At 38.7% G+C, this 25890-nt stretch overlaps 3 protein-coding genes across 6 annotated transcripts in view; 2 read left to right on the top strand and 1 right to left on the bottom strand.

Moving 5' to 3' along the window:
• Positions 1 to 7253, bottom strand: part of LOC105221983 (dipeptidase 1) — an 81615-nt gene extending 74362 nt beyond the window's left edge. Inside the window, exons 1-2 of one of the 4 annotated variants that reach the window (XM_049449071.1) lie at positions 6800 to 7253; positions 1542 to 1979 (exon numbers count right to left, since the gene is read on the bottom strand). The gene's annotated coding sequence lies outside the window, so the exon portion shown is untranslated. The remainder of the gene's footprint in view (positions 1 to 1541; positions 1980 to 6799) is intronic. The other 3 variants (XM_011199132.4, XM_049449070.1, XM_049449072.1) reach the window with 3 other exon arrangements.
• Positions 7254 to 12202: 4949 nt separating this feature from the next.
• Positions 12203 to 14250, top strand: LOC125776176 (RNA polymerase II elongation factor Ell-like). The gene is made up of 3 exons (XM_049447079.1): positions 12203 to 12510; positions 12671 to 12921; positions 13018 to 14250. Exons 1-3 carry the CDS (start codon positions 12267 to 12269, stop codon positions 14248 to 14250), a joined length of 1728 nt encoding a protein of 575 aa, XP_049303036.1. The 5' UTR covers positions 12203 to 12266.
• A 5226-nt stretch (positions 14251 to 19476) lies between these two features.
• Positions 19477 to 25638, top strand: LOC105221984 (insulin receptor). The gene is made up of 10 exons (XM_011199133.4): positions 19477 to 20557; positions 20635 to 20937; positions 21709 to 21952; positions 22021 to 22165; positions 23639 to 23847; positions 23914 to 24100; positions 24267 to 24483; positions 24558 to 24654; positions 24715 to 24877; positions 24953 to 25638. The coding sequence occupies exons 1-10, from the start codon at positions 19934 to 19936 to the stop codon at positions 25572 to 25574; spliced, it is 2811 nt and encodes a 936-aa protein (XP_011197435.2). The 5' UTR covers positions 19477 to 19933; the 3' UTR covers positions 25575 to 25638.
• The last annotated feature ends 252 nt before the right edge of the window (positions 25639 to 25890 follow it).

Raw genomic sequence — 25890 nt, 5'->3', positions numbered from 1 at the left:
CAAACAACGTGCAAACTTTGAAGTGGAATATTTTTGTTTACTCTTCTGCTGTCACCATAGCGCAAAAGCATATGCGTGTGTGTATGTGTGTTTGAGTTAATATATGATTTTATGCATGTGCGTGGCAGGCTGACGGCCTCCTGCGCGTCGGTGGCCACTTTGTGGCGCTTGTGCGCTTTGCCGCAGCTTGCTGACTGACTGGCTGCCATTGCTACGTCACATGTGCGCTTGAGCGCCTGTTTCAGTTGTATGTGTGGGTGGTTAAATTTATCAACTTATTGTTGTTGTTGCATAATGCATATAAAGCTGTAGCTGCATATATGCAAGTCCATCAGGCGCTAGAGTCAGACACGCGCCGCTTCGAAAGCTCGCGCCGCGCGCTATCCGCGCTAGATGCGCGCCCTGCCGCCCACCAACACACGCTTGCCCCACATTTTATGCCAGACGAAATTGCGTATTCTGAATGAGCTCAGCGAGCGTTGTTTGTGCGCTGACGTATTGATTAGAATCCATTGATAAAGGTAGTGCGCCATCGCGCTCGCAATCTCCCTCCTTGCTTCGATGCTTCTAAACATTGCTTAGCTACACACACACACACATACATATACAATGCAATTACTACTTGCACCTTCACAGACACATTTTTGCTGGCATTACACGCTGTCTCACACCCGGCCATATCGATTTGCTGCTCAAATTTAATGCCTCCTCCACCCCTTGAACACACGCCCAGCTTTAGAAATTCCACTAGCTGCATTCGCTACAAACGCTTACTGTTGATCTGTTGGTTTGTTGTCTGTCGCTGTCGTTGTCGCTATGCTCTGCGCCATCGCATTTCGGCCGCCTATCCGCCCGGCTGGCCATTAAAGCCTGTTCGCCTACATTGACTAGCTTTTGTTGGCGCAACATGGCGTATGAGTAATTAACATTTGCTGCAGGCCATTGTGAAAATTTATGCTATTGTCCTAAAGAGCACACACACACAAACGCAACTATAAATGCAAGTACGGCTGTCTCAAAACCTAAATGCATTTGTATATGTATGTATGTGTGTGTAATGTTTATATGTATGTGTGTGCAGTCACAACCATTTCTGCTATTGTTTATATGTATGGCCAGCAATTAATTTGTTTGTCTCCTCTTGTCTCTGTCTATGCTTATAAGCAGGCAAATATGCAGTTGTATATGTGTAGTTTATATGAGTATGTGTGTGTGTGCTTTCGTGCACGCGCTCGTCTGTTTGTGTGCATTGTCTGGGACACATTGTTTGGTTAGTTGGTCAGGCGGTAAGTGCAGGTGCCACTCTCATGCATACGCACACACATACCAACACAAATATAGGTGTGCGCGTGTGTATTGCTGAAATGTTGCCAAATGCCATAGCATGCAACACTCGCCTGCCAGCTGCGCAACAATGGCAATTTTAATTATTTTTGTCGCACTTATAATTATGAATTGCTGAGCAACTTTACTTGCATATCTACCACACATAAACATAGAATGTACATATGTATATGTGCACTTAGACTACATTTGCTTACATGTTTGCTTGTGCTCACCTTCGTAATCAGCAATTTGCCGTAAATTTGTCACGTGTGTTGCACGTTTCCATAGATGCATTACCTTCATTGAGATTATAACTGTTTATTTACAATTACATGCATGTACCAACATTGGTATTAATATATGTGTATGTATATATTATTTGTATTTTTTAAGTGCTCAAGGCCGTATTGCGCGCGCGTAAATACATTTTCACTGTAAGTTATATTTTATTCTTATTTTCTTTTAATATTTTTTTACTCTCATTCTTGGCAAAGTATTCCCGCATTTGCATAGGCACACACACACATATTTGCATATACATATACCAGTTGTATATTTATATTTATTTGGCCTACTTCACCAGAATTTCCGTTCTGCACTGTGGATTCGCCCGTTGCGCGCACTCAAGTAACGCCTTGTACTCGCAAGCATCACTGCAATAAGTTAACGGTATACATTTTTACATACATACATACAGCGAGTAGCGCAATCACACACACGCACACATACACATAAATAACTTATATTTGTAGTCATTTATTGTATTTTGATATGATTTATTTAGCTTTTTGAAAATCCATATTTCTCATTATAAATCTGTCACGCACTATTCAATGGAAGATAAATAGATTTTAGCCACTGTGGACAGAGAAAAATGATGGCTGAACCACAATTTGGTGCAAATAAAATATAACAAGAAGCGAACGAATTAAAATGAATGCGGAAAACTCCTCTTGAAAAAGAAAATAAAGGAAAGTGGGAGCAATAAGTATGGTAAATGAAAAGAATAATGGAAATTTACGGAAAATCTAACATAAAAATAAATAAATCAGCTAAAGTTTGCAAAAATTAAAAAAAAAATTAAATAAAAATTTTTTATTAAAAAAAATAAAAATAAAAGTTTTAGTAATTAAAAAAGCTTAAAATACATAAAAAATAATGAAAATTGTTAAAAAAAAATACAAAAATAAGAATATATGAATAGTATTACTTAAAAAAATAAAAATAACGGTTGATCCAGTAGAGTGATCCCGGCGACATTCGGTTTCAACAAGATGGTGCCACTTCCCACACATCGCATCAATAAATGGATTTAATGGGAGAACAATTCGATGTAAAGGGCTATCATGAGACCTCATTCTTGAAAAAAACCCTAAAAATTATTTCTATTATTTTTATTCCACACAATCAACTGAAAATCTAATTTAATTAAAATGAGAAGGTTCCAAAATAACAATGGAATCAACGAATTTCCGAAATTTTTTATTTAACACAAGCAATGTATATATTTTTTCTACAAAAAAAGACTAAATCCTGTTAAAAGAACAATCAACATGATAAAAATATAAGAAACTAGCCACCAGACCAATATAGAGTGTCCCAAAATAAAAAAAAATGAAATTAAATAAAAATTAGAAAAATTAGGCTTAGTGTAATCTTAAAATTAAATATTGCGTTAATTTTGGTACATTTTTTCTAGAAAATATGGGATTTCAAAAATAATTTAAAGTGCTCGTTTATTAATATTTTAATTTCATATAAATTTCGTAAGTCATAGAGTTAAAAAAATATTAACCGTGAACTTTCATCAATTAAATAAATGTTTGAATTCATTAACTTTCTGAATTCAATCTCCACACGTTTTTTATTGTATGGCATGCCTCATTAACTTGTCATTCACTTGACTATTTATGTTCATTAACTTTGATTAATCAGCCGTCACATTGCTTGACTGTAGGCTCATTTTTATTGCATTCATACTTGTTTCGACTGACTGCCCAGACTAATCGGACTTATTGTTGACTTGTCTAACAATTTCTCGATTTTTTCCACTAACTAACAGCCCTGAAAAGAAACGTCGCTAAATTACACTTTGGGAAAGCTTATGCGTCTGATTTGCGCTAACTTGGTGATTTTGGCTTTTTTGGCATCATATCTTTTGATTTTGAGTAAAATATAGATAATACAAAAATATGTCTTTAAGGCAAAAAAGTTGATGTTTGAATTCTTGAATGCCCAAAATCAAATTGAAACTTTTGATGTGTAGGCCAGGATCCAAAATATAATGGTACTACTAGTGAAATTTGATAAGAGAAAAAATTGACGATTTATATAGCAAGATACATGCCATACCATTGCAATTCAAGTCGAAACCGTGGAGTCATCGAAAATTTGTCTCATGTCAAAAATACATTTAAAAACGATCGCATCGAAAATATGCGAACAATGCTCGAAAACCATCGTGTTGACATCAAAGGGATTGCAGAGTATTACAACACCTTTTATAAATAGACTCAACCATTTAGGATAGTATTTTGGTTAACATTTTGGTTAGTATTGTAGTTAGTATTTTTGGTAGGTAGCAACTAATACTGAAGACTTTTCAAAATGCGATGCCGAGTAGTTGCAAAAGATATGCTCGTTGTCAAGCTGAGAACCCTACGTTCAACAAACATTACTGATTTAACGTCGAAACTGTCCAACAATCTAGCGAAGACCGCTCCGCAAACGAGCCGAAATCCAAACGAGACTTATAACAAGGAAGGTATGGCATTTGGATTAAGCCTTGGCTTGCTTATTTTAAAAGCGATATCAAATATTTTTAATAAAGTATGTGAAAAATTTATTTTTGGTTTTTTTTTACTTCAGTCCGGTTCAATTTTGATCAGATGTTATCTGGGAATTTTTCTTAAAAACATCAATGGTCTTATTTCTTATTGAATTAAAATGATTTTATTAAAATAGATTTTTTTTTATTTTTTACTTCAGTCCGGTTCAATTTTGATCGAATGTTATCTAGGAATTTTTCTTATTACAATAATTGACTTATTTCTTGTTTATTCCGCAACAGATGCCTTCATTTTCATTAGCACTTTAATTTTCATCAAAAACATTTTAGCAAATAGCAAGCAAGTGCAAAACTTTGAGTGTATTTATGGCCTTGAGAGGCTTCTCCTATCAGTAGTTCGGACGTCGACGTTTAGAAACTTGCAGGACTTCATATTTGTTGGATAAATGTAAAGCGCTTAGACCGACGAGCAGCAGAAGCTCCAGTAAATATTTAGCAAAGTTATAGTCACTCTCTGAAAACGTTCGCTTACATTCTGACCTTACATAAAAAACTGCTTCTGAGTAAAACACTTTACTTTTCGATTAATTTGCATTCACGTTCCGTCATTAACCCCTTAGGCCGCCAACCTCGCTTCTAATTAACAGGGTAGACTATAAAAAACCGCATGTACATACTTTAGTGGGTGTATGCCTCCTTGACGCGAAACTATCACAAACCTTCAACAAAGTGTCTAACTGCCAACCGGCTGTAGCATTATTCGTCTTATTTCAACGGCTCCTCTGCTGCTTTCATACTTTTACAAAGTCATGCGTTCCGGTCTGCTTGCGTCTTATCAAATAACCAACTTAGATGGCTCTCTCTTTCATTTAGGCTGGCAGGAGCATATATTTTTCGCCTCTGCTTTAATTTGATTTGCTTTGCTATTTTTCGTTTTAGATTTTATTTTGCGCTTTAGTTTTACTTTTTTTAAGTTTTTTTTTGTTTTTATATATTTTTTAATACCCTGTACAGGGTAATTAGTTTGCCACGAAGTTAATAATACCCACAAGGAAACGTCGAAGATCCTATAAATTATATAATAAGACATACATATATAGATGAGCTGCGTCGGCTTAGTTATATGTATATCTCTCTGTCTGTATATACCCGAACTAGTTCCTCAGTTTTTGAAGATAACGCTCTGAAATTTTGCACAGGCTCTCTTCTCAGCACGAAGCTGCCCTGCAAGTTCTTGTATACAAAACTTTTTTATTTAACGTGATATCTTCATGAAATTTGACAAAGGTTATTATTGAATGTAAAAGTACAATCTCCGAAAAAGTTTTTCATATCAGACGACTATAGCTTATAGCTACCTTATAAACTGATCAATCAAAAGAAGGTCCTTATAAGGAAAACTTTTTTGCTTGACAAGATATCTTTACGAAATTTGGCACAAATTGTTTTCTATAGTACAGCTATAATATTCGTGCAATTGGCTTAGATCGGAACACTATAGCCTATAGCTGCCATACAAACTGATCAGTCAAAATCAGGTTCCTATAAGAAAAACTTTTTTATTTTAAAACATATCTTTACGAAATTTGGCACAAACAATTTTCCATAGTAGCGCTATAATCTCCGAGCAAATTGTTCAGATCGGTCTACTATAGCCTATAGCTGCCATACAAACTGATCAGTCAAAATCAGGTTCTTATAAGGAAAACTTTTTTATTTGAAAAGATATCTTAACGAAATTTGACATAAATTATTACCCATAGTAGCGCTATAATATCTGAGCAAATCATTCAAAAGGGACCACTATAGTCTATAGTACCCATACAAACTGAACGATCAAAATCAAGTTCTGGTAAAGAAAACTTTTTTACTTTACAATATATATTTACGAAATTTAGCACAAATTATTTTCCAATAGAGCACTATAATCTCCGAGCAAATCGTTCAAATCGGTCTACTATAGCATATAGCTGCCATACAAACCACATAATTAAAATCAAGCTTTTGTACGGAAAACTTCATTATTTACGAAGGGCTCTATAGCTTCACGCCTTTTCTGGCGTTTTATTTATTTTTGATTACTTTACTTCTTCTTAATTTTATTATATAGTACATACATATATATGTACATATATATTTCTTTTTCTTTTATTTTTTAAATTTCTTCGTTTTTATCTTCCGACATTTCCCGCTACTGCCAGCCAACTCCCACTGTGCCACCACACCGAAGATACTAAAAACAGTAGTTCACTGCCTTGGATTGCCCGTTAGTCGTCTGTTTGTCTGGCAGCCGCACTATTTGGTGTTACAATTCACACCCACATACAGTCGCGCGCACAGACAGACACTCGCAACAAATCAGCTTTAGATACAAATGCCCTGATAGTGATGCCTAACCCATATACAAACATACATATATAAAAACATGTATGTGTGTGTGTATCGTAACGCTAACAGGGCGGATAGTATTCAATCTCGACATCAACTACAGCATCTTTAGCGGCCGCGTTGCTGTGCTAAATCGCTTAGTTGTTGTTTGTTTTCTGTAGGGCGGCACGGTGTTAAGTTTATTTCTCATTTTATTAGTCTACTTACAGGCGTTTAACTGCCTGTGATTCTAACACTTCGCTTTTATATATTTTCAGTTTCACACACTAACACACATACACAGCCAGATAAACTCACACATTTATAATTTGAAACTAAATATGCTGCCATGCCGTGGCATTTAGTATGCATGTATGTCGCTGACCATCCGCGCGTAAATTACACATTAATGAGAGATATTATCTAACTACAATTAATTAGGTTAAACGTTTCGAAAGCAGTACAATTGTACGACTATTTTTGGTTGAACGAACAGGCGAATACGCGAAGTGCTCGTATCGTGTGTCCGTATGTGTTTTCTTTTTGATGCTGCTGCTGCTTCCTCACATTCGCGTCGCGGTCGTGTTTGGTGCGTTTTTCTTTTTTTGTTTTGTTCGTTTTCGTTTTTTCAATTATATATGCTTATCCGACGTATTTTTTATTCGCACGAAATCGGCCTGCTTTTACTCGTTTTATGTCGCCACAACGATTTTGCCGCGTATGCAACAGCGCCGTTCCATGTTTCAAAACCTACTAAACACTTGTGAGCCGTCGCTGACCGAGCCGACGCTAGCGAGGATGATGTTGGCGACGACGACAAAGACGACGACGACGACTAGGACGCCGAGGACGCTGAGTACGACGCCGACAACGGGATAAGAGTCAGTCATACAGGCATTTCCCCATAATGTACACACATGTATGTAGGCGCGTGTGTACCGCTACACTCAACAACAAACGAATCATAGAAGCGTGAAAGCACAATGGACTGTTAACTCATGAAAGCTCAACAGCGCGCCGACAGGCGACAAAAACAATGCCAACTAGATTGAGTGCGCCTACATAAAAAAGCTTGAGCGCATAAAGTGGCGCACAGGTTTGCAAGGCAAACAACACTGTAGTGCCAACACGACATACCTCTTGTATATGCGAAAGCAAAGCGGAGCGCATGAGAGCGCTTGAGAGAGTGACCCGTAGGTATCAGCGTATATCGACGAGCAATGAAATTAATTAGAAAATCTTGTTGTGGCAGGTTGCAATGTTTTTGTTCTGGCGTAAACAAACAAATCGCGTAAAAGTTGGTCCAATGGTCCACGCACACACACATATGCATACAGTTATACAACAATTGTATATTGTACCATAATGAGTGGAGTGCGAGTATGAGAGCGCAAGTACTGCGCTCATTTGTTGTGAGCGCCGTAGCTGAAGCTTGCAGCAAGTGGCAGTTTGAACGACTGTTGCTTTGGGAAATTGTTGAGAAAGGTAGGAAATACGGGTAATTCATATAAATGCGCACATATTATATGTACATTATGGGTGTGTACAGTGGGCCACAGACTGATTAAGCGCCGGTGAAGGCACACTTTTCGTAGTCGGTTTTTTAGTGAGAAACATAAATAAAACAACTTTTTTCGGCAACCTTTTGATCCTATCGAACCGACGCTCCAGCCAATAAATACAATTGATACATGTTCCACTCCACTCGGTTTCTAGAAGTCACAGAAATTTGATAATTTGATTCAACAGCAGTTATCGAGTCGAAAAGAACTTTATACTCAGGCCGTAATCAGTCACATACGAAATTCAGAAAATTCACAGATAGTCCTGCACCACGTCACTGAGAGTTTTATTATCAAAAGTGTTTATATTTCCACGGTTAGCTAGAACCCATACTTATCCTTGCGTCTCATTCTTGATAAAAAGCTATCATGGGTGACCAATGAGAAGAAATTTTGTCTCATATGGTTGTAGAGGAACTATTAGGAATCGGTGCGGTCGCTCATCAAAAGTTCTGCTCTGGCTTTACGAAACCGTGATTAATTCAATACTCTTCTATGATGTATTTGTCTGGAAGAAGGCGCTCGGTAAAGCCACATTCGCAAAACAGCTAAAACGTGTTCAACGAGCGGTTCTCTTTGGCATCAGTGGTGCACTGCGTACAACACCAACGCTTGGCACTTGTACCCTCACGATGGCACTTAATGCCATTCTACATACATCATCCATGCACATAGTCGGCAGACTTTGGGAAACTAGAAACATTAAGGAACCCAAAGTGGGACATTCCGAAATCTCCCCTGACTTTGACTGTATCCCTGATACCTTGGACCACTGCGATGAGTATCCTACTCCTAGCAGAATCTTCTTCACTCACATAACTCGTTGTAGAAGATGCGCAGTAAGCTTTTTCACGGATGGATCAAACCTCAAGAGGAAGGTTGGAGGGGAAATGTTGGCAACTCTGAATCAACTTTTGTTTCAGATTGCTTGACTACTGTACGGTTTTCCAAGCAGCAGCCATTAAATTAACAACAGGTGTACTTTTCCGAAGTGCGGCGTCTTTCTGGGAAGTAGACATCCATAACTCAAAGTTAGCAAGGAATGCATGACCTTTGTTTGGGTGTCCGGCCATAGCGGAATCATTGAGAATCATAAATCCGATGAGCATCCAAGAAGGGTAATTTTTCTTATATATCCAAATACCAGCAGCCTTCCCCTGTCTTCGTGCATTAGCGCGCTGGATATATTGGCTCTGCGCGAGATCAGCAGCCAGCACCTATGGGGTTGCGGGCGCATTCAGATTCAGAATGGAAAGTAATAGATCCATAGACTGCTTGCTCTTAGCAAGGCTCACACGCCGCAATGATAGGCGTCCCAACTGAACACTGTACCATTGGAACTTCTGAGGTGAAGCTAAAGATTTTGGTCTACGCAGCTTGTCAAAGCTGCAAGGAGAATTATAAGGTGGAAGCGTCGTTCGCCAACGTTGAAGCATTTCGGTTGACATGTCTTTTACGAACCCTGGCTGGAACTGGTATTAGCCACCTCAAACAACTTGTGGCAGGCCCTAGGCGTTTTGTCGATATACGACGGTCTTTTGATTCATACCTCAGATGTTCTGGGCATAACATTGAAAAGCTTCTTTAGCATTCCGAGTGGGCTTACTCGAGAAATCAGCCTACTTATGTTAGGTACCTAGGACACATTGTGAATATTGCTTAACTTTATGAAGCTTTGCTTAAACTTGGAGCATGATAATGTTCAGGCTAAAAACATCTCATATACCATAACCCTCAATGTAGGTATGGATTCGAAACATTTAACATTCAGAAAATGTGATACATTGATTCAAAATCTCTAACCCATATAAAGGTTATTTCATAGTAGGATATGCTGAGGCGAAAGGAATTTCATACTCGGGAAAGGTGATATAATCGGTATGATATTTTTTGGTCTATTTTTTGTTTTTGTTTTTGGATTATGTTAACTTTCGGCTGTTGATTGTATAAATATTTTTCTCTACTATTTCGTACTTCTAACTTGCTGCTGAAGCCATCTTTTATAAATATTTTAAATACTTGTTTGTAAATATATCCTTTAAACGTCTTTATATTTATGACTTCTTCTTCATTTCAAATAGAATTAACTTGTCACATACGTGAAGGTGCTATGCAAGGAGTAATGTGTGACCTTTACAGCTTTCATTTAAACCACAAAATCTCTAACCCATATAAAGTTCCATCACCAAATTTTACCTTCTTCTTACAATTGTAAATCTTGTATCTCTTTATGCACGTATTTTCTGGTCTTTCAACACAATTCATTGATCATTAATGTGTAATTTTCAGTGAACTAGATGGAGCTTTCTCGTACAGCTCATCGTTCTATCAAATGCGATATTCGCCGTGGCCAATGCGCAAAGGGCCATAAATCTTTCGCAGAACCTTTCTCTCGAAAACTCGCTCATCAGTTGTAGTCTTCGTCCAAGCCTCTCCACCACATAGCAGGACGGGAATAATGAGCGACTTATAGAGTTTGGCTTTTGTTCGTCGAGAGAGGACTTTACTTTTCAATTGCCTACTCAGTCCGAAGTAGCACCTGTTGGCAAAAGTAATCCTGCGTTGGATTTCCAGGCTGACATTGTTGGTGGTGTTCTGGTTCCTAAATAGACGAAATTAGCTACAACTTCAAAGTTATGACTGTCAACAGTGACGTGAATTAATTAACTTTTTAAGTGGGCGTGGCCCCGAGCTGTAATAAATTACAGTATATCTCTCCTAAACCATTCAAGCTATATAACCAAAACCGCACAGGGTAAATTTTATTGACATCCCTACCCACCCTGTGAAAATGGAAGAATTAGGTTTATAACCCCACTCACTCTCTCCAAATCGGGTTATGTTAAAAACTACTGAATGTGCGATAAATCTATAAAATAAAATTAAATTTTACATTGAAGAAGTTTCAATGGAATTTTATAGGAACCGTTGTAAAATTTTGATGACGGGAGTGACACTGCCCACATTTAGGTAAACATTCATATCTCGGTACCTACTCGACCTCGATCGAGTGCTCTGGAGATTTCCGCAGGCTGTGGGGTATAACTGTTAATCTGAAGAAAACAGAAATCTTCTCATCACTAAAAGGACGAAAACTTTGTAGTTCAATCTCCCTTTCTTAAAGAGCAAAATTATTGCAATATTAGGATGGATACAATATATCGAAGTTATCTTAGATAAAAAAAACTAAGCTGCGAAAACACATAGAGGACTTTAACTCCTACAGAAGAACCATTACCCTAAAGTGGGGCTTACTACATGATCTAATGGCTCTAGTGAGTGTGCAATGGTGTGGTAGACGGTATTATCGAAAAAGTTCCCTATTAAATCTCTTGACACCCGGCCATTATACATTCAAGTGAGGTATGAGACATAGCTCGCTCGGGAACAGCTTAAGATAAGACTCACTTGCTTGAAGCAGTGGAACAAAATTGGCGAAATGCAGGACTTGCGCAGAGGATCACCTTGGAGCATTATCTATACGAATGCATAGCCTTCAGCAGGATGAAAAAGAACATATTCCAGAGCTACCAATATTCCAATTTAAAAATATTAGGCAGCGGGAAAGGGTGGAAATAACATAGGTTATTCACAAAATCTTCTGAGTTCTAGCGTCTGACAACCATAAATCGGAAGACTTTTGACTTGATAACGTTTTGTAAAAGTTGTGATGAAAAAGTATCTAGAACCTATTAGTATTGTTCCAAAAAATCGGAATAGAATACCTGCTTTAGTCTTAAAGTTGGGCGTGCCCCAAAAGGGAAAGGCTTTCGTAAAACCAGCTTTCGTTACATCTGTATGTATACACTTCCCCAAGCACAATATCAAAAATTTACCTGGGAGCAGGTAGGAAATCCAAAAAGAAGTAAGGCTACCTAACTTTTTACAAAAAGCGAGAAAAGGTCGCAGCACCGTTTCTACCTGCTTCATATATAGGGACATTTTCGGCGCAACACATATCAGAACCGCAACGGATTTCATTCGAGCAACACGTAATATTTTAAACCAGTAGCAATAAAACAGCATGGCATATCAAGGCATTTACAACGGAAGGAAACCAACGAGGAAAGTACATCCAATCAGTGCATCTTGGAATGTGAACCAATCTAACATCTCTCGTAGTAATGTGAACAACTGGAGTAAAGACCAAACCCGAAATTAAGACTGAATCGGGTAACTTACCAGATATATCGTCACGTAAACTGCGTGAGCGACTGGTCCACATGTTGGCCGTTAACTCATACACCAGGCAAGAAATAAGCTCAATCTTTCAAAGAGAAGGATTACTTCCTTGCGAACGACCAACAGTCGTGTATGTGCTCAAAGATGTAGCACAACTTAGCCGTAACGTATATAGTTTGCGCCCCAATATCTGGAAAGAAGTCGACGAGAATTGGCCTTACTACAATGAGAAGGAGTTGCAACAGATGAAAAGACGCAAGGAGTACAGTTTGAGAGCACCAAACAGTTCAATTAAATTACACTTGAATCCAATTAGGAAATACACAAGGAAGAGAGTTCGAGAGCTCCACACAGCTCAATTGTACTTACACCTGAATCCAACGATAGCCAGTCATCAAAGAGTAGTACAATTCTACCACATCCAGCCGAAAATTTCTCACTAAAGAGAACACATCAAAGCGAGCAAATTTGGAAAACGTTGAACCACAACCGGCGAAGAAACGGCGCATTGAAAATTCTACCGGTGATAATCACACCTCCTCCCAACCGGCGATCACTAAGCCTAATTCAAATACCATCGCTAATCACCTCAAGCGAATTTACAATGGAAGGAGACCATCTTGGAATGTGAACCAATCTAACATCTCTCGTAGCAATGGAACAGAGCTGTTCCTAAAAGAAAAGACACAACCTGGAGTAAAGACCAATACCGAAGTTAAGATTGAATACGGTAAATTACCAGATATATCGTCACGTAAATTACGTGAACGACTGGTCCTTCAAAGAGAGTAGGATTACTTCCTTGTGAACGTCCAACAGTCGTTGCTGAAAGATGTAGCACAGCTTAGCCGTAACGTATATAGTTTGCGCCCCAATATCTGGAAAGAAGTCGACGAGAATTGGCCGTACTACAATGAGAAGGAGTTGCAACAGATGAAAAGACGCAAGGAGTACAGTTTGAGAGCTCCAAACAGTTCAATTAAACTTACACTTGAATCCAACGAAAGCCTGTCGCCGAAAATACATGAAGAACAGAAATTGAGAGCACCAAACAGCTCAATTGTACTTACACCTGAATCCGGCGAAAGCCAGTCGCTGGAAGGACACAAAGAACAAAGTTTGATAGCTCAAAACAGCTCAATTGTACTTACACCTGAATCCAACAAAAGTCAGTCGTTGAAAATACACACGAAACAGAGTTCGAGAGCTCCACACAGCTCAATTGAGCTTACACCTGAATCCAACGATAGCCAATCATCAAAGAGTAGTACAATTCTACCACATCCAGCCGAAAATAACTCACTAAAGAGAGAAAGCACATCAAAGCGAGCAAATTTGGATAACGTTGAACCACAACCGGCGAAGAAAAGGCGCATTGAATTATCTACCGGTGATAATCACACCTCCTCCCAACCGGCGACCACTAAGCCTAATTCAAATACCATCGAGCCCCTTAAATATGACTTTAGCAATTATACGGAAATCACCAGCAACGAACAGCGCCAGCAATATGCAGCTGAGTTTGCTCGAGACCATGAGGAATATATGCCACTCTTTCAGCAGACCACAGAGTTATGGAACAGTTTCCGCGAACTCGGTGCACAGATTCTTAATGTGCCCGAAGACTGCCCGGAATACGAGAACATCAGTGAACGTATATTGAGCACATTTTCTGTCCTTACTAGCAGAGAGGAACTATGTCGTAAGCAACGTGTCCTCTATTTACACGAAAAATTGGCACATATTAAGCGACTTGTAATGCTCTTCGATAGCAGACTTACAAAGGAAATAGCGATGGACTTCGCAATGACAATGGCCAAAAAATATGAGTTGAAACAAGATCGGATTGAAGCCATAACCGATATTGAAGAGGTGTTGGGAACATCGAAAAAAATCACAATATGGCACAAAGATGGAGCGACAGCTACAACACATGATGGGTTTCCGCCTACAAAACAAGAATACATAAGCGATATCTTGGCTGAAGATCTTGCGCTGTCGGATAGCGACAGCGACGATGACTGACGACTATTTATTATTAAGATTTTATGTTTAAGTTTGTATGTAAATAGATAAATAAAATATAAAATAATTTTTAATACTTCCTAAAACAATGTGATATTTTTTTGTATAATAAACTTATTTGATATTTAAGATAAATTATATATGTATATATTCATAAAACTTAGATAAACGAAAATCATACATATATAGTATATGATGTATAGAACTACGATTCCGATTAACAAATGTAACTAATTATTTCAATTTCTAGTATTCTTATTCTCTCCTCATATGGTTTCTTTTTTTCAAACAAAAATTTTTGGTTTCTCGAATAGAATGCCTTTTCTCTTATATTTGTTCTAACTCTTGTTTCTTAATATTGCACATGAACTGAGCTAAGTTATGTTTTCCGGACGCTCCAGCTCTGAAAGTATTCGACGCGGAACCCGCGGGGGGAAGCAGAGGAAGAGGAAGACCTCCACTCCGTTGGAAGGACCAAGTGGAGAAGGACCTGGTTTCCCAAAAACGCAATGAATATTATTGATCAGCCCACCGTACGCACCAGATTTGGCTTCAGGTGATTTTTTCTTGTTTCCCAAACTGAAATTGTCGCTCCGCTGAAAGAGCTGAAGGTCATCCGAAAAAGTGCCTATGAAAAGTGCTTCGAGGAATGGAAAAATCGTTGGGGATTACTATGAAGGTGACAAAATATATATTAATGAATAATTAAATATTTTGAGTTTTATTTTTTTGTCTCAGAAAATAGTGATCAGATTGTAAACCTCCGAGAAATCACTCAAGCAAAGTTGAAATATGTAGTCATGCGAAAAACTTGCTCAAAGATAAACTGATGAAAAAAGCTGATTGAACTGATCGGCTCCACATTGAAAGACGTAACTCAGGAAATATGCGAGAATAAATTATTTTATTTCTTCACATTTCACACTGGGTATGCGTCTTAAGCGTAGCTCACAGTCAAAAGGTTTTTCAGTACATCGAATACGGAAATCTGTGAAGAAACCAATCAACCTTTTAGGTAAATTGTAATTTAATTATTATTTTTGTTTTTTATATTTAACACCGGAAGTAAAATTTTTCCCTTCGAACGGAAAATAAATAAATAATTAAAATAAACATTCTACATTATTTAGCTCTCTAAAAGGAGTGCATAAAAAGAACGTGATGCCACTTCAATAGTGTAAAAACCAACGAGGAGTTAACCAACAGAAACATTAGAGCTTAAGTACAATTTCAATTGACACACAGCGCCATAAGCATAATATAACAATAGAAAGTCGTACAAATCGACACGAGCGCCTAAATTGTTTTCTTATTTACTCAAAATCATTAACTCGCCCGCCAGAGCTTTAGAGCTTTCATGCTGAGCAAACCTGCGCAATGTGCGCGCTCAACAGCTGACTAGCATATTTGCTCTCTCGCACTCTCGTTCTTTCACTCTCATGCACACTAAAGCGTCAATTTGCGCGCTCTCAACGGCTTCCCGAGAATAGTGGTAAATTTCTTTTTGATTGAAATCGTTTAAATTGCATATTTTCGTACTTAACATTCCTCGAAGAGACTCCTCGTGCCCATTCAAGTGGGTTAACTATTTGAGTATGCACCCTAATGGGTGTGTGTGTGTGGGGTTTGTGTCGCCAGCATACGGTGAATGAATGCCTCACGGCCTTTAAATAGTGGTAAATCATCATTTCACACCATTGAAAGTGTGGCAATGTCGTTGCCGTTGCCGTTGCCGCTGCTACCACTGCTGCCACTACTTCAGCTGCTGCAGCACACTTTTACAGCGCAAAACAAAGTTTCGTTTTTCTACTTTTTTCGGTTAGGTGGCAGCTGAGGCCAATGTTACAGTTTCAATTAATTAAAGCATTTTCATTTTTTTGGTATTGTTATTGTTATTGTTGTTGCCGTTGTTTTTGTGTTGTTTGGTTCATTCTCCGCGGCTTTGGCACTTGTAGTCGCGCGAAGCATGGGCAAGACAATGGGCACCTCAACAACGCCCAGCGCACGGCTAAGGGCAAGGATATGAGGGTCGGGTTTGCGCGCGTCATTGTAACCATGCGCTGGATTAGATGTTACTGTTACTGCTGCCGTTGTTGTTGTTGTTCTTGTTGTTGTGTTGTTAGCGTTTTTATTGTTGCTGCTGGTGTTCAGTGACACTTCGTCAAAGAAAAGTTTTTGCTTGACCCCTGTTCCCCCTCCCTGCTTTTACTCTTTGGCAATGCATAATTAGTTATGTGTGTTAAGGTAATTTATGTTCCTCAACGCAATGCCTTATTAATTCATACAATAATTATTATGTTAGAAAACTTTTGGACTATTTAATTGCGCACTTTAAAAAGTGCTTCAAGCAGAGGGTTAAGCCTCGTCGAAACCCTTCTCAATCTCTACTTTAATTAAATGCAAAGATTTACATTACCATTTTAAACAAGTAAGTTGGGTAAGGTAAATGCGCTATTGAATACTTTGTACTTTGCAGGCGCCTGAAGCGTGCAACACATCCTGTAACTTATCTAAACTAAGTTGTAATGTTTACTAACTTAAGACGAAGATTATTTAATGCAACATAAAAAAGTTTGTAAGTTTCTTGTTAAGTGAATACAAATGCAACACTGCTTTTACTAAGTTCTTCTTCTTCTTTACAAGTAGTATCTGTTTTAAAAAACGTCTATTAAATTTTAGACGAGCTCACAAAAGCTTGAAAGTCGCTTGCTTACTTCGCAAATTTGAGCCATTTTAATAAAAAATAAGGATGAAATACAAAGCCCTATGCTTAGCTCTTAAGTAGTTATATCAACATGTGAATTCAAAAAAAATGTTTGTCTGTACATTATTCTACGTTTGATTTCGAAACTGAAATTGTTGTTGGCCAACAGTGACGTGGGGCCAAGTTGCGAGTGCAACGACTCTTTGTTTGATGACAGGAGATATTTCGCCTTGCCATCGTTCACTACCAGACCCAATTGCTTCGCTTCCTTATCCATTCTGGAGAAAGCAGAACTGACGGCGCGATTGTTGCGGCCAATGATATCAATATCATCGTCTTACGACAGCGTCTGTACATTCTTATAAAAGATTATACCTTATTGATTCGGCTCTGCTCGGATTATTTTCTCCAAAGATTGAAGAAATCGCCAGGGAGTAGCTTTGCCTCATACCTCCTTTCCGGCTCGGAAAGGTCCTGCACAACATCAGCTTACGCAGCCGTATTCGTTTTAACGGAATACCAAATTCAGAAATAGCTGCGCAAAGTTAAAAAGTCGAAATTTCTAAGGGCTTATAAAGCTTTTTCCAATGACTAACTGGCGTTTCAAATTTTTACCTCCAAGAGAGGTTAAGAAATGAGGTTCACACCAAAGCAAAGTGTCAATACTAGCTTTGAGTTCGCCTACTACTCAATGTCGTTTAATGAATGTCTGACCTCACTATTAATAGTATCCTTATTTTATTGTCAGGCTCGTCGGGGAGCTTAGTCATGGCGGAATCAATAAATACTATAAAGCGATAAGCTCGATTTGTCCCGTTTATATTTCGTTGGAAAAAAGGTGGATCTCCATTGTGTTCTAACACACCAGCGCTGGGCCTCTGGACTTTGCATAACTTTAGCAAGCGCAATTAGCTCCTGTACGGCTGCAAGATCGTTCTGGCCTAACGCAGAAAATATCAAATAAATGGCGATATCAGCCATCCAAGTGTGATTTGTTTTTGGATGAACCTTTTACCCCAAACCTAAGACGCGAAGAGTAATAATTTCTTAACATAGTGCACTTCACCCGGGGACGCTACAAACTCTTTAATCCAAAAAAGATATATTTCCTGGATGAGTGCAAAATAAGTGTGTTGTTGCCATTTTATCCTTCTTCAGATAGTCAATGAAAATTGCATCTTCTCAATGGCAGAAAAGGGTGGTGATACAAAACTGTATTTTGGATACGGAATCGAAGTAGTATGGGATACTTGTGGGCAAAAAAATGTTTAAAAGTTGGCTTGACCCCGTCCCTAAATGATTTAATATCCATACCTTCCAAAATATTGAAGCTAAAACAACAAAATTTGCTGAGAAGAAGCTTCTTTAGCATTTCTTTATAGACCGTGAAAATAGTTACAAGAAGATAATAGCAACGCCCACTCTGCATATAACGGTTATGTCGAAAACTGCTAAAAATGCGACAACTCAGCTTTATAGCTTTATAGAAGCAGATGTCAAAATTAGACAAGGATCGTGGCACCGATCACCTTTTTGTGAAATCTTAAATCATAGGAACTACTTGAGCAAGTGAGATCAAATTTGATATGAGAGTTAACCCAAACATTCCTATTATACACCATGAAACTGGACAGTTTTATACTTTACAAAAATTGTGTCCACAACAAATTTCAGCTTACGGCCAAAAATTGTCGTAATCGAACTATAATATTTCAAGAAACCAGCCACCAATTATATGAACCCCAGTGCATATGGCTGATCTTTTACCGAATATATGGGAAAAACTGCGAGATCTTGTATTGAAGTACAGGGAGAATATTTTTGTGATGTTCGGTTAAACCCTACTTTAACGCTTTATTATTTGTTTTAATTCATATTTTTTATATAACTTCATTCATTAAGTAATACTATTAATATGAGCATGACTGTATTAAACTCTAATGCAATAAAACTAAGCTTCGCGCATTGAGTTAAGGATAAGTCCAAGTTGTTTGTTAAATTAGAGCGCTTGGAGTTCTTTTCTTGGTTACGGACAATCTTGCATGAGATAAACACTGCAGCTTGCGATTAAACGAAGTGAAAGGAGTGAGAATTGTTTAATGCACAAACCGGTTGCCAAACCAGAAACAATTGAACGACACCTTACTCAAGAGTCGTACTGCATTTGAGGCGAATTGATACACTCAAGGATTGATAGAACAGACTCCACTCACCAACATGTTAACACCTAAACAGTATGTATGATTATGTGTGTTTGTCAAAGCATGAAACCTCTCGGGCGCTCTCCACATTGGCTGCGCAAACCTTTATCTTGCTTTGTGACGCGCATCTCTGCTCTTTCGGCCAAACGATCACCTTCGACTTTCCATTAAATTCCTTCATTCCATGCACTAATTGAATATGTGTCGGAACTACATTCGGATACAGACATACCGGCATACATACATGCGTATAGATATACATAAGTGTCAATAAGCGAACTCTATCGATGGAAGCTTTTGTCAAACACTAGGCGCACCAATTCGAACAGTTCATTTCCATTCGTCTTGGCGCGCACTTCGAAGTCTAAGCAACAGATATTACGGCATATCACGATCGGTCTAACCGTTTACCAAAAAAAAAACTATAAATAAAGAATTAGAAATAATATTGTAATTTAGTTCTAAAGAAATTGTGGTAATTGATGTATGTAAATGTCAATAGCGTTGTAATTATCACTCACTTAACGTCAGCGCGGCGTTCTTATTCCGCCGTTGACATTACTCAATAGCGAGGTCAAGCGCTTAATTGAATTATTACCTCGCACAGTGACAAACAGTAGAGAAGAACGCAACACCAAAATAAGAAATAGAAGCAGACAAGTAAAACACTCACTACACAACCGTAGAAGCCAGACAGCATCAGCTCGGCGGTTCGTCAGCTGTTGATGCATTAAGTGCTGCCGGCAGTGGCAATCAGCCGTTCGTCAGCCAACGGGCAATGGCATACCAAGTGAATTTACCGGCAACCCGCCGCTGCGTCTCCTTGTTTGTGCTGCTTTTGGCGCTCATCCTGCAGGCGTTAATCCAGCGCAGCGCTGGCGCCCTTGTCAACGCCGACACGCTGAATGCCGACGATGTTGGGAACCCACTCGCGTTCACAAGTAATACACCGCCGGAACCGTCACAGCCGCCGCGCACCTGTAACTCCATTGAGGTGCGCACTAGAAAGGATTTTGAATTGCTAAAGAATTGCACACGTGTGCACGGGCATGTTTGGTTGGCGCTTTTGCAGCTGACACCGAGCGATGTCGGTGCGCTGAAATATCTTACTGAGGTGGAGGAGATTACCGATTACCTACTGGTGCATCGCGTGCATGGTCTACCTTCGTTGCATCATATATTTCCACATTTGCGCATCATACGCGGCCGTCGTTTGCTCTTCGACGAGTTTGCATTGGTCATTTATGAGAATCGCGATTTACGCTATATGGGTCTCGGCTCGCTGCTGCGCATACAGGCCGGTAATATTCGGATCGAAACGAATCCATCACTTTGCTACGTGGATACTGTGAATTGGGTGCAGTTGCTGGGCAATAGCTCACAGCAGCATTTCTGGCATAAGGTGTGACTAAATAGCTCCAATTTGGGTTCAGCCAATCACTTTTTCTTTATATTGATTTTATTTGGCTTTTGTTGTAGAATAATAAGTTGTTCAATCATTGTACGCAATGTGAGCGCACCAGTAATCAAATTCTCGTCGAAGAAGAACTGCCGGATAGATTGCGTAAGCATTGCTGGGGCTACGATATACCACAAGAACGTCCGGCTACGAATAATGTTGTCAATTGTCGCGCAGAATGCGGCGTACGTGGTTGCGATGACAATGGTAATTGTTGTGATCCTAACTGTTTGAGCGATTGCGATGGCAAGCGGTGCAGTTTGTGTGCGAATCTGAATCTGGAGCGCCAATGTGTCGACGAATGTCCACAGAACTATTATCAGGTAGGTGGAAACATATCTAATATTAATATTTTTTTATGACCTCTTTTTTAAGTTCTGTAAACTGCATTGACTTCTAAGTTCACAATTCTTTCTAATCTGCTCAATCTAAATCGCAGTCCGACCAAGTGACTGTTAGCAGGTTCTAACAGTACATCATTTGTTTGGAAGTTATTTCATCAACCAGAATCAAATTTGGTCATATTGACATCCAGTTAAGTAGCACTAGGTCGAAACTTACTGATATTCCCTTCGACCGTCTTTAGAAGTTTCTTTCTAAACTAAAGGGTATTTAATAGTCGACAGTTCCGACATCCACGATCTGTGTAATAGCTATACCAGCTGTACCTCATCGGAAAGCCCATATTACATCTTCCAACTCTGTAGAATAACAGATCGAGTTTTTAGAACGTCCAAAGTTGTAAGCCCATTGACATTGTTGTTTTTGAAGCGGCTGCAAACATTCCTAGGGTAGTAATTTCGAGGCATCGTGCCGAGTTGACAGTCCCTGGCATCCGACGTCAAGGTGATATTGATGTTGTTGTTGTAACGGCAGAAAACATTCCTGATGTAATTTTAATACATGGCGCCGAGTTGACAGTACTGGGTCGGATAAAAATCTGAGTCTGTTCCGGTTACCCGAATGTCGTTGTCGTTGTTGCTAAGTACCTCTTTGCCGGTGCATTCCGGGTACAGCCTTATCCTTGTTTTTTTTTTTTCAAAAAATATGCATATACATAAATATACTTACAGTACATATCAACATCTTTTCAGCATCAAGATCGCGATTGCATCAGCGCATCCAAATGCCGACAATTGGGTTCAATACCGTTAGCGCGTATTTGTATGGAGAAATGTCCTAAAAATTATTTGAGCACAGTCGATGCAGCCGGAAACAAAATGTGCAAATTGCAATGCACTGGAACATATACCATACACACAGCAGCTGATGCGGAGAGCCTCCAAGGCTGTAGTAAAATAAATGGCTCACTCATCATCGAACTGACCGACATAAAGAGTAAGTTGGAAAAGTGGAGTTTGGAAAAAAAATAAACAAAAAATTTTATTTCATTGCATTTCTTGCAGCCAAAATCACCGACTTGGACAACGCGTTTGCAAACATCACCGAGATCACTGGCTATTTGAAGGTGGTCAATTCACCACAGTTGCTCACGCTACACTTCCTTCGCAATTTAGTCACCATACGCGGCGATAAGCTCGTAAATGATTTGTAAGCGAATTATAATCAATATTTTTTTTGTACCCTGAACAGGGTATATAAATTAAGTTTTCCACGAAGCTTGTAAGGCCCTGAAGGAAAGGTCGGAGAGCCTATATTTAAATGATCAACGTGACGAACCCGTTTGTCCGCATGTCTGGCTTTATGCACGCGAACTATTTCCGGCGTTTTTGAAGTATCGATCTTAAATTTTCCACAATTCTATTCTCCTTAAGAAGCTACTCTTCTGTCAGAACCGCCGATATCAGATTTTCTTATTTACTGGCATAGAAACCGCTTACATGGTTATAGCCGTGTTAACAACAGCGCGCCAGTCGTTTCTTCTTTTCGCTTTTGGCGCCAATTCGAGATACCAAGTTCAGCCAGGTCCTTCTTCAACTGATCTCTGCAACGGAAACCTACAAGCTGGAGTGTTTCCTTCCATCCGGACAACATGACCTAGCCAGGCAGGCGCTGTCTCATGATTCGCTGAACTATGTTAATATCGTCGTATATCTCGTACTGCTCGTCGTACTCGTCGTTGCCAATGCGCAAAGAACCATGAATCTTCCGCAAAACCTTTCTCTTGAACAGTCGTAAGGCCGACTCATCAGATGTTGTCATCATCCATGCCTCTGCAGCAAATAACAGGACGAGGATGATGAGTGACTTTTAAAGTTTGGTCTTGGTTTATCGAGAGATAACTTTACTTCTCAATTGCTTACTCTATTCGAAGTTAACAAGAGTTTTTCCGTGTTGGATTTCAAAGCTGATATTGTTGTTGGTTCTAAAATTGGTCTAAAGTTGGTCCGAAATTGTCAACAACTTCAAAGTTATGACTGTCAACAGTGACGTGTGAGCCAAGTCGCGAGTGCGACGTCTGTTTGTTTGATGACAGGAAATATTTCGTCTTGTCCTCGTTCAACACCAGATTTTTTTCATTAATTTGCTTCGCTTCCTTATCCAGTCTGGAGTAATTTTTGAGGTCAATGTCAACAGTTATCATCGACGTACGCCAGCAGCTGTACACTCTTATAGTTAGAAGATTGTACCTTCTCTATTAAGCCCTGCAGCTCGTATTATTTTCTCCAGGAGTAGAGTCACCTTATCTAAAACCTTGTTTGGCATCGAACGGCTCGAAGAAGTCCTTCCTGATTCTGACGGAGCTTTTGGTATTGTTCAACGTCACTTTACACAGCCGTAATAATTTTGACAATAGGCATAGAGATAGTTTCCTTTCGTGCTATCAAAGACGGATTTAAAATCGACGAAGAGGTCGATCTTCCTTTCATAGGTATTTTCCAAGACTTTGGCACATGGTGAATATCTGGTCAATACTAGATTTTGCAGGTCTAAAATCAAGTTCTTCTATGGAAACTTGTTTATTTCTGAAGGGTATTCTAGCTTCGGTGCAACCGATGTTAATGTATTTTTCAAGTTTTGTATTCTATTTAATTTTTTTCCTTTTTCTTCCACTTTCTGAAGATATGCGCTCGTTGCAGTCGATAATTATCACTTGTCGGAAATTTGGGCACCAAATCAGAATGTTGCCATACTTAAAGGCAGCATTTACTTCCATCTAAATCCACGCTTGTGCTTGTCTAAAATACGTGAACTGCAAAAGTCCTTAAAAAGCGCGGCACCCATTACTACGGTGAATGCGTCGCCACACTCAAATGGCGAGCGTGTGATTTGTAAGTATATATTTTTAATTTTTCCTTAATATTTAAACTATTTAATGTTTTTTTTTTCATTTGCAGGCAACAGTCCCATAACTAATTTAACAGTTACACTTGAGGATTACAATTCTACAGCTGTGCGCCTGAAAATAGACACATTCACACTGAACAATATACAAATTATACTTGGCTATGTGTATTACTATAAGGAAACGCCGGTGCAAAATGTAACACTCTACGACGGAAGGCATGGTTGCGGTCATGATAGGTGCGTATATGCTTTTGAAGAATATGCATTCAAATTTTTCACATTTTTATGTACAAAAATTATTCATTAAGTTTCTCTCGTTGCTTTCAAACTAGTAAACGCTTTACACCCTACAAATATTATTTTATATATAAACAATTTCAAACATAACCTTACTTTTTCGCAGCTGGCACATGAAAGTGAACCCCACAAAAAATATCCGTTACATCATTACGAATTTGAAACCGTACACACAATACGCTTACTTCGTCAAAACGCTCACGATGACCGATTATCATATACGCATGGATGCATATTCGAAAATACAATATTTCCGCACACTACCGAGTAAACCGGGACCGGTGAAGAGAATCTATTACACAGCGATTGCTATGGACAAAATGGTACGTAGATTAACGAATAGCATAACATCCGTAACTTATAATGAGTTTGTTTTTTAATTTAATATTTTATAAAGGTTTTACACTGGTGGCCACCACGCAATCCGAATGGCATTATCGAAAAGTATATAATCAATTTAACTAATTATGCAAAGCCAAAGATCGCGAAAGATAGTAAAGCAGTTTTTCTTATAAATAAATCACATTTTTTTAATATTTTACTTCCATTTACAGATGTGACACTAGGTAATTATCGGGAGTTGCGTAAATATTCGCAGTCCTGTGATTGTGTCTTTGAAAATCCAGAGGATAGTGGCCCTATACCATCGGATGAAAACTATTATCGTAAGGAACAAATTATTTATGAAGAAACTTTGCCTAATTTGATTTTTGTGTCGTAAGTAGCAGGAAAAAGTCTATGAGTTCGGCTGATTTCATATTTTTTTTCTCTCCTTTTATTTCTACCTTTCAGTCGTAGGATAAACAATGTTCGTGTACGCCGTAATGCCGACACTAACCACTTGAATGGAAATACAAATTGTGTTGGCAGAGAATCGTTAGTCACACCAAATACGATCAATTCTTTTCTGGATAACGCAGCTAAACATATACGCGTAACACGCAAAATAGCAGAAAGTGAAGCCAAATCCAAAGATAATAATAATAATAAACTGGAAGAACAAATGAATAAAGATGATCACGATCTTGAAGAAGAGCAGCGAAAACGTGGTGAAGCCAGCCTTCTTTGGATAATTCAGCAACAGGAAGAACAAGCACGGAAGTTGCAGGATACAGGCCCAGATGATTTTCCAATTATCAAGCGTCGACCAGTGTGTCCGATACCAGATGCGTCGACGCAATATCAATTACAAAACAATTGCCGGCCACTGGAAATATACAAAGGTATCGTAACACCGGGTAACATACACTCATACACATTGACTGATCTGCATCCCGAGCAAACGTATCGCATAACAATACGCGCCTGTGTAGCGAATTTAACGAATGGTTGTGGCGAAGAAACAAGTATTTTTGCAGAGACGGTTAGCAAGAGTATGGAAGAGTTCCTAGAGGGTTTAAGAATATTTGATTAATATCAGCTTCACGCAGTTGTAGTTGTATTATTGTAGTGATTAATAAATTGAAATTTAATATTAATTGTTTATATAATATTTAGTCGTCAATGGTTTGAAGTAATTTCTCAAATAATTAACAATTTCCGCCAGTGCGTCGATAATGCCGTATCTCATATCTGTATATGTTGCCACCTTGTCTATTTCGCAGTTCAAAAAATAACAGAAAAGCTTTAATATATTACGTTCCCTCAAAATTACTAAAAATTCCGCAAACAAAAAAGGCAAAGCAAGCAAACGAAATAATATATAAAGTATTAAACCAGCAAGACTAAAA

Source organism: Bactrocera dorsalis, chromosome 2 (assembly GCF_023373825.1).
Source record: "Bactrocera dorsalis isolate Fly_Bdor chromosome 2, ASM2337382v1, whole genome shotgun sequence".
Taxonomy (NCBI): domain Eukaryota; kingdom Metazoa; phylum Arthropoda; class Insecta; order Diptera; family Tephritidae; genus Bactrocera; species Bactrocera dorsalis.
Note: the sequence above shows the minus strand (reverse complement) of the source record. Positions and strands in the feature narration are given on the sequence as shown.

What these genes read in the sequence shown, in the direction of transcription:
- LOC125776176 (XM_049447079.1), top strand. Translation starts at nt 12,267, where the DNA reads ATGTTGGCCGTTAACTCATACACCAGGCAAGAAATAAGCTCAATCTTT. An exon ending in CAGTTTGAGAGCACCAAACA is followed by an intron (nt 12,511 to 12,670) that starts GTTCAATTAAAT and finishes TTCTCACTAAAG; the next exon opens with AGAACACATCAAAGCGAGCA. An exon ending in AAGAAAAGACACAACCTGGA is followed by an intron (nt 12,922 to 13,017) that starts GTAAAGACCAAT and finishes CAAAGAGAGTAG; the next exon opens with GATTACTTCCTTGTGAACGT.
- LOC105221984 (XM_011199133.4), top strand. Translation starts at nt 19,934, where the DNA reads ATGGCATACCAAGTGAATTTACCGGCAACCCGCCGCTGCGTCTCCTTG. An exon ending in GATAAGCTCGTAAATGATTT is followed by an intron (nt 22,166 to 23,638) that starts GTAAGCGAATTA and finishes CACTTTCTGAAG; the next exon opens with ATATGCGCTCGTTGCAGTCG. An exon ending in GCCAAAGATCGCGAAAGATA is followed by an intron (nt 24,655 to 24,714) that starts GTAAAGCAGTTT and finishes TTCCATTTACAG; the next exon opens with ATGTGACACTAGGTAATTAT.